The following is a 9,193-nucleotide window of genomic DNA, read 5'->3' on the forward strand; positions in this document are numbered from 1 at the left end:
CTGACAAAGATGTTGAACAGCACTGGACCCAGAACAGACCCCTGAGGAACATCGCTTGTCCTCAGGTGTCCATGTGGGTATCGAGCCATTGACCACAACTCCTGGAGCGCACCTTCTGGTCAGTTCCTTATCCACCGAGTGGCCCATCCATCAAGTCCATGTCTCTCCATCTTAGACAAGGATGTCATGTGGGACAGTGTCAAACACCTTGCACAAGTCCAGGTCAATGACGTCAGTTGCTCTTCCCACATCAACCACAGCTGTAGCTCTGTCATAAAGGCCACCAAATTAGGCACAATTTGCCCTTAGTGAAGCCATGTTGGCTGTCACCAATCACCTCGCTATTTTTCATGTGCCTTCATACTGTTACCAGGAGGATCTGCTCCATGATTTTACCTGGCACAGAGGTGAGGCTGACTGGTCTGTAGTTCCCTGGGCTTTCTTTGTTTCCATTTTTAAAAATGGGCATTATGCTTCCCTTTTTCCAATCTGTGAGAACTTCACCGGACTGCCAGGACCTCTCAAATACGATGGCCAGAGTCATAGCAACTTCAGCCGTCAGTTCCTTCAGGACCCGTGGATGTATCTCATCAGGTCCCATGGACTTGTGCACCTTCAGGTTCTCTAGGTGTTCCCAGAACTGATCTGCTCCTACCCTGGGTGGTTCTTCACTCTCCCAGTCCCAGCCAGCATCATCTGTTATGCGGGTGGTGTGGCTCAAGTGGTTATCAGTGAAGACTGAAGCAAAACAGTCATTGAGTACTTCAGCCTTTTCCATATCCTCAGTAACCAGGTCACCTGTATCGCTGTGGAGAGTCTCCATATTCTCTCTCATTTTTATTTTTTCTTTCACGTATCTATAGAATCCTTTTCTGTTATTTTTAATGTCCCTGGACAGATTTAATTCCATCAGGGCTTTAGCTTTTCTAACCGGGTTTCTAGTTTCACAAACAATATGCTTACAATCATCCCAGGTTACCTGTTCTTGCTTCCACCCTTTGTGGATTCCACTTTTGTGTTTGATTTTTTGCCAGGAGCTCTTTGTTCATCCATATAGGCCTCCTGGCATTTTTGCCAGATTTCTTCCTTTTAGGGATGCAGTGCCTTTGAGCTTGGAGGAGATGATCCTTGAAAATCAACCAGCTTTCCTGGGCTCCCAATCCCTCCAGGGCTTTGTCCCATGGTATCCTACCAAGGAGGTTCCTAAGAGGCCAAAGTCAGCTCTTCTGAAGTCGAGGGTTTTCAGCTTGCTGAGTGTCCCCTTCATTGCTGCCCTTAGGATTTTAAACTACACCAAACTAATGAAATTTAGGTTGGTAATTATGCTGAAGGGCAAAGGAATAAATCCAGTTTGGGACACAACACTACCAATGACAGCTTTAGGCCTCTATTAAGTTATATAGCTATGCTTGTAACTGGATAGAGAAATCACTGTAAAATACTGGTGTATAAAGCACAATATTGACCAAGTTACTACCACGAAGCCTTTAGGTCTGTACCTAGAACAAAGAACAGATCTAAAATCTCTTGCACAGACTCTAGGAAAGCTAGCTTGAAATCTCCAGTTTAAAGAAAGACATGTTTCTTCATTAAAATGATAACACTTAACATTCAAAGATATGTCCTTTCTAAATTATTTGAAACAGCTCTTCTAAGGTAGAAAATTCTCACCTCATCCCTCTCCACATTTACTCATTCTGTCAGTACTAATTTCTGTGTTACTATAATCACTCTAAAGTGCAAATCAGTAAGCCTCTGGTAAGCAGTAAATTTTCAATACTAGTGCCATAAATTTTGTATTGATGTATTCCCCCCAAGAGTACCAAATGAACTGAAAAAATAAGATGATGTGCCTGAAACAGGAATAATCCCAATATTCCTGGCACATCATATGTCAAGCACATTAATAAAGCTAATTTACTAGTCACAGTACTCAAAGCCATTTAAGCCTTCATCACAGAGGCACTCAGTTTCATATTATAATCCTTGGAACTACACTTACAAGCTTGGTGAGATTTAAAAGGCTGAAGGGGAAAAAGAAAACGAACCAGAATTTATAACCACAAGATCTAGCAAAAAGATACACTACAGAAATCAATATTAATCTATTTAAAAATCAAGTTCTACCAGGACTGTAAATATACGTAAGATTTATATTCATTTTATTAATGTTTTCATTTTCTATTTCAGTGCTGTACACTAGCAAACAATTGTACACACAACTAATTTAAACCATGTTAAACATGACTTAACAGAACAGTACAATTACATTTGGGTTTGGAGCAACAGGTCTTTAATAATAAACAATCATAATTCACATTGCAATGGACTTCAGGAGATCTTTAGTCTAAAATCCTGCTCAAAGCAGGCTCAGCTCTGAAGTTGCCTGGCACTTTGCCCAGTCTGGTCTCAAAAATCTCCAAGGCTGGGACTGCTTAGCTTTCCTCATCAGAAAGAAGTATTTCCCTGTACTCAGCCTGAATCCTTCTCATTTCAACAGATGCCCATTTTTCCTCATCCTTCCACCATGCACTGCTGTGAAAAGCCTGTTCCTGACTTCTTGATAAGAAATGGCAGGTAGGACTTAGGTCTCCCTTAAGCCACCTCTACTTCAGGTGGAATAAGCCCAGTTCCACCAGACTTCTCTCACAGGGAAAGTGTTAGAGCCCCAAGTATCATGAGAGCACACCATTAAAGTCACTCCAGTTTGACAGTGTGTTTCTTGTACCATTGTGGCAAAACCAGGTGCAGTGTATACCAGATGGGGTTTAATGAGTGCTCGGTAAAGGAGGACAATCAGTTCCCTTGAGCTACCACCTGTTTCCTGTTCACACATCCTAGAACACTCTTGGCCTTTGCCACCATGGCATACTGCTGGCTTGCATACAGCTTGCTGTATGCCAGGACCTCAAGGGCCTGGACTTTCAGTGGAGCTGCTCCCAAACCCATTGGTCCCCAACCTGTATTGTTGCCGGTGGCAATTCTTTCCAAATTCAGAACTTGACATTCAGCCTTGTTGGATTTCATAATGTTCCTGTTGTCCATTCTTCCTGTCTTGGTCCCTTTGGATGACAGCCCTGCTCTTGAATATATCAGTGGTTTTCCCTAATTTGGTGTCCTCTGCAAACTTTATGAGTACACATTCTATCGCCTCCTTCAGACCACTGATAAAGATGTTAAACATGACAGGCCTCAGAACAAACCCCTGTGGCCCTCCATGTTAACAGCAAAATTATCTGCTACCTGATGAGACTAACCATCCAAATAAATTTTTCTCCATCTAGCTGTCCACTCATCCAGACCACAACACCCTAACCTGGATATAAGAACACCATGAGCAACTCTCCAAAGCTTTGCTACAGCCTTGGTAAATAACATCTACTGCTCTCAGCCTGTTGTTTCCTGACAGAAAGCAGTCAGATTGCTCCTGCAGGATTAACCATGAACATTCCCTGTACGATATTTACAATTCCATAAATAATTATTTTCCCTTACATTTCGAATAGTAGCTTCCAGCTCTTCAATTCTCTGCTCCAAATGAGCCTTTTCATTAAATGCAGTGTCTTGGGAAATCTGTATCAAATAACAACAATAAAATCACATATAGAACAAGTCTGAACTCAGCACAGACATGTAATGCAATTAACTCTTAGGATTAGAAATCTCTAGCAACTTTAATTACACTACTAAGTAGTTTTCATGTTAAAATAACCCTGGAGGTGTGGAATCAAACCTTTAACTGCTCCCTGAGGCTATCACGTTCTGTAGCCATCCTGCGGAAATCCGACAGGGCTGTATCCCTTTCTGTCTCCACATGTCTTAGCATAGCTTGAGCTGTCACAGTACTTTTAGGAGTCCTGGGGCATTTGATAATTTCCTGACGAAGTCGGGAGATCTCTTCCTGTGCCTGTTTTTAAAAACAGCAGCATAACAAAAATATGGAATAGATAATGTAAGATATTGCTGTAGCATATGTCTGATAATGTAGAGCATCCCACAAATTGCAATATCAAAGACGAAGTAGCTATTTGTACGTATGTCCTTCGATTCAAGAAAGTATTCTTAACTCAGGACAGCACTTACAAACTTGTATTTAACTGATAGATTCAAATCAGAATTCCCATATCCTTTTTCCTATTTTCTGAACAAATGCCTTGCATTTTTTTCTTATCTTACACAAACCCAGGGTTTCTTCTTGCATATCACCTTAAGGTATTTTAATTAATCATACAAATACAAATAAAATTACCTGCTCGTAAAGATTGATAATTTTATCTCTCTCAGCTGTTAAAACTTTGAAGTTACCCTGAATTTCTGCCACACGGCGCTCATATTTTTTCAGTGTTGATTTAAGTTCTTCACGTTCTCTCAATATTTTCAAAACTTCTGGATCAGAATTCACTCTCTTAAAGAATAAAGTGATGTAAGGTTAAAGCAGAAAAACAAAACTTGATATGCTTTCTTATTATACCTGGTTTAGAAATTTCCATAAAAGATTCAATAACCCTTCAACCTGGTAACCTCAAGACTGTACGTAAATTTTTCTCAGTATTAGAATCCAAATATACATAACACATTTATTTTGAGTAGCGTATTAACAATTACTTAATGTCAGTAGATGTCAGTAACCATTTAAAATGACATACAGACATGCAGTGTAAAGTGGCAGTTTAGCTCACATTATTTGTCCATTCTGATTTTGTGCATACCTTTGTTTATAATCAATTAATTCATGGTAATTATGGCTTTGGTATTTTAGCACAAAATAAACCAATTTTTTAAAAAATGCATTCCTCCCCTTCCAAAGTGTTTTCCAAGCTCACCTGGATTGATGAAAATTTTTTTGACATGCTGCCACAAGTAGAGGTTTGCTTAGGACTTGAAAATGTGTTTCTAAATACTTTCAGTGAATTCTCAGTCTCACTTTTACAGTAGTCTCTGTGCTCTTCTAATGTCTTAATAAAGGTATCAAGCCTTGAAGGTGACTTTCCTGGCTTTATCTCAGCTTCTTTTTGTAAAATAACCTTCATGAACAAAAAAGATAGAATTCATTCACTGAAACAGAACTTTTGTAATGAATGATACTTCAATGTAAAATACTCTTCAAAATGAAGATGAAGCAGATAGCTAATTAAAATAAATACCCATTTAATACTTTAAAGTAACTTCCGAATGTCTGTATTTTGTCATTTTTGTTATATTGCAGAATATGTCTGAATGTCCTTCTAAAATAGATCTAACAGGACAGAAAAGGACATAAAAGCTAAACGGTAATAACTTGGAATATATCTGTTCAAAACTAAGGAGGACAATTAAGTAGATTTGTATTAGATTACCTAATGAATTTTTAAATATGAAAGTAATTAGGCCACCACATTTGCTTAAGATCCATTAAAGGTAATTTTTTTAAAATGGAAATAAAGAAATATACGAATAAGTGTGGATGAAACCCAGGAAGTCATGCAGGGGCCTTAAACAGATTCTGAATATGAATTGCAATTCCAAAGTTCAAAATTGCATACCAAATGCCTCTCTGCTACAATCTGCCTATTGGAAGTATCTGGACTCAAAAGTTTAAGTATCTAGGGAATACCAAACTCTGCAAATTTATTACTTTTGTTAAGACACATGCAGAACTAGTTCTTTATATCCCTGAAAAGTTATAGATCAATCACCTAAATTTCTCAATGAATCCCAAACTTTCTGGGTGAAGGATCGAAATCTTTCCAGGGTATTTGAACAGTAAGCTCTACATGGTCAGTGTTTTGGTTGTTGGTTTTTGTTTATTTGTTTTTGTTTTTTTTTTCCAGAGGGGGTTCTTTGCAGGATTGTGGCATAAGCTGCAACATTTTATACCAGAAAGAAAAAAACCAACCCCTTCCAGCCCCCTGAAAAGTAAGAAATTATTATCTTCAACACATAAAAAGAATCCTTAGCAATTTATACTGGGAGTGAATGAGTCTGCTTAAATTCAAATATTAATTTAAGTTAACACTGGTAAATACTTCTACAATTACAACAAAAGTATTATTACACCTTAAGAAGACAGAATATTAGATAAAAAACATGAGAAAAAAAATGTTTTTTCTTTCTGCTTTGCACGTGATTTACAAGGTATTCAAAACAGTTATATGCAAATTGTAAAAAGAAATTTTCAAGATTTTCAAAAGCAAAATTATTACAAACTAGTTGCAAAACAGAAACAGATTCCCATCTACGTAGAGACAGAACTACAAATGAAAAGAGTTATGTTTATCAATTCTATAACTTGTCTGTTCTTAGTGAAAACAAAGAAAGTTAAAATTACTGGTACAAATATTAATTTAATGCGGAAATGAATTGATTCCATAGTTATGTATATATTAAGGACACATGTTTAACTCACAGATTTTAGTGTTTGCACCCTGTGTTCCAGCTTCTTTATCTTGTTCTGCTGGTGTTGAATTTGAATCTACCATAAAAAAATTGAGAACAAGGGATGCATTGATTTTTTTTATAATTGTTAGCTCCAATCCAGAATTTTAGTTGAACTGTTCTAGCTCAAAGGAGTATTTTGTACATTTTTCTAGTTTGAATAGGCTACAAAAACCCCACACTAGTAAGAATAACTGATTCCCTTCAAGATTAAGAGTTTTGTCTTCAACTGCAGTCCAGGATCAGGAAAAACAGTAGCACCTGAGTTACTCTCAGGTGAGTGAATGAAAAAGGAAGCATGGGATACATTTTCCCAGAACTCTTACCGAGAAAGTTCTAAAAATAGGGACAGTTTGACTATATCTATGGGCTAAAGAAACAAATATATAGTTAAACTAATTGCAAACAAAGTATATGCTTTTCCCATCTGACCACTACTACTAAATCATATAACTGTATGTTCAGAGAATGCAATTTTCCATTATCCTGTGAAATCAAAATTATTTTTCACTGAAATTTACATTCTTTCCAGCAGCAAGCATGATTTTAATCCTTGAACCATTTTACACTTGAAAAATACTACAGTGGCCAGAACATACTCCTTCATCCCAGCAAACATATTTCAACACAGAGATGAAAGCTAGAAATACACCCCAAGAGGTCAAAAACCCACCCAAAACAGTTCCCCATAGTATCACTGCAAAATATTAATTCTAATAAGTGGATACCTTTGCTTCCTCCAGCTCCTTATCAGTAGTATTTAATAGTATTTCTTTTTCCAGCTGCTCAGATAGTTTGCTAATTACAGCAAGTTGTTTACACAGCTCATCATTCTTATAGGTGAGTCTATTCGTTTGACTTTCCACCTTCTTATCAAGCAGTTGTATGACATGTTGCCTTAGCTCATGGTTTATCTTCTTCAGATCTTTAATCTATGAGCAAAAGGAGGAAGAAAGTTGGGCCTGTATCCTTCACACAGGCCAGCAAAAATGTAGCAGACTGACTGTTAATATGAATTCACCAATTAATCAATATAAGATTAGCAATTTCTCTGAAACAATGTAGTCTTTTTAGAAAAATATGGACTTCTTCTAAGAAACTAGAAGTTGCTAATTATTTTGGCACTATCAACTTATTTTAATATCTCAGTCTGTAGGAGCATTACTGCCTTATATATAGCTTTTCCATTTTCAGAGTCCTCAGGTTTCTAAATCCTAGCCTAACTGAGATACGGGTACAATGTGATGCAGAAGCTCCATTTCTTGGACAGGCTGATCATGTAATGCATGAGAAGTCAGTACTGCTGAACACTAAATTCTGTGAGGTTCACTTGATCCTAATAGTCAGAGAGTTTTCTTCAGGTACTACTAGCAGTGCACAAAAATACATTCTGAACTATTTAGAAAGACCTAAAAGCTGCTTTGTGACAAAAAACTTTCTGGATGGGCTCTCTCCTGTGACTTAAGATCTGTTTGTTCTTGTCTTCTCTCTCTATCCTGCTCTAATCCAGTTGGTTTGGTTAAACTAGTGGTAAATTAAATTTATGTTTGTTTTCTCCCTGAGTCTGCCCTGTTTCTTTGTCCATGACCATAAGTGGTGAGACCCTCCCTGTCCTCGATCCTCAAGCCTTTCTTTGTTGAATTTTCTCCCTCTCCATTCCTAAAGGTAAGGGGTGGGGATGAGCAAGCAGCTGTGTAGTTTTTGTTCACAGCATTGTGGGTTCAAACTACGATAGGGAAGTATCCCACAGGTCTAACAGCAGAATATGAACATTGAATTTCGCACCAGCAGGAAGTTACCACCACCAGCATGACGACAACAGTTTCTCTCCAGGTTTGCATTCAAGACTTTCAAGGAAATTTAAGGCAGCTCCTTCGATGAATTATTTCCCTACCACATTCAGCCTTACATGAATCAAATCTCTGTCACCAGTTATCAGTCTGATCATCAGCCTCAAGGCATTTTTAAGCACCACTACAAGTGGTAATTTTGTTTAGAAGTAAGCTAACTTAATTTTGGATATCTACAAAGGGGCATTTCTAGAAAGTGATTACTGTGATCGATTTTAGCCATTCATTCTAAAATTAAGAATGCCCTAGCAGTACCTCCAACAATAAAGATAGCTTAGATGCATCTATTAGTCATCATTACCGTTGACACATCAAATCAGATGAGGTGGATCCCATCCTAACATTCTGCTGTCTCTGAAAGAGGCACTCACAACTTTCTGCAGTTATATATACACACTGTGCTAGGCTTTCGATAAAAGGGAAGAGAACAGATCAGAGTAATTCACAAACTACCTGTACCCTCAGTACCTCGCTGAGCACCGAGGACTCAAATTTACACACAGTATTTTCTCACTCAATACACCACTTTCACTCAACTTCCCAAAGAGAACTTTTTGAAAACCTATCCTAAACCAACTATTATATATGTTTGCTATACAGTGGTAAGATTTAACTACTGCCATTGACATATTTCACCGCCATCCGCTGAAGCACAATAATGCAACCCCCTTGAAAGGGGATAAAACTTCACGTTCAGACCATTCTAAGCTTCACACGGTGCGAAAGACACTTGCACCACCACTTGTAGCATGACCAAAAGAATTCACTCACTAAATTTTTCGGACTGATTAAATCTCTGGTTTTGAGTTCCAAGTATTCGAGTGATTAACCATTTCAGACGCTCCTTTCCTCCTTGCTCCCCACCGCACACGCAGCAACAGCGCCTGAAAGCCCCTGTGCCCCCGCACACCCCACCCGGGCGAGGCGCC

At 38.1% G+C, this 9,193-nt stretch overlaps 1 protein-coding gene across 1 annotated transcript in view; it reads right to left on the reverse strand.

Moving 5' to 3' along the window:
- Window positions 1-7,346, reverse strand: part of TSGA10 (testis specific, 10) — a gene marked incomplete at both ends in the record, with an annotated part of 23,143 nt that extends 15,797 nt beyond the window's left edge. Inside the window, 5 exons of the mRNA XM_009865392.1 lie at window positions 3,496-3,573; window positions 3,734-3,907; window positions 4,250-4,401; window positions 4,853-5,024; window positions 7,143-7,346. Of these exons, the coding sequence (XP_009863694.1) occupies window positions 3,496-3,573; window positions 3,734-3,907; window positions 4,250-4,401; window positions 4,853-5,024; window positions 7,143-7,346 (780 nt within the window). The remainder of the gene's footprint in view (window positions 1-3,495; window positions 3,574-3,733; window positions 3,908-4,249; window positions 4,402-4,852; window positions 5,025-7,142) is intronic.
- Between the last annotated feature and the right edge of the window lie 1,847 nt (window positions 7,347-9,193).

Source organism: Apaloderma vittatum, unplaced genomic scaffold (genome assembly GCF_000703405.1).
Source record: "Apaloderma vittatum isolate BGI_N311 unplaced genomic scaffold, ASM70340v1 scaffold16002, whole genome shotgun sequence".
Classification (NCBI taxonomy): Eukaryota; Metazoa; Chordata; class Aves; order Trogoniformes; family Trogonidae; genus Apaloderma; species Apaloderma vittatum.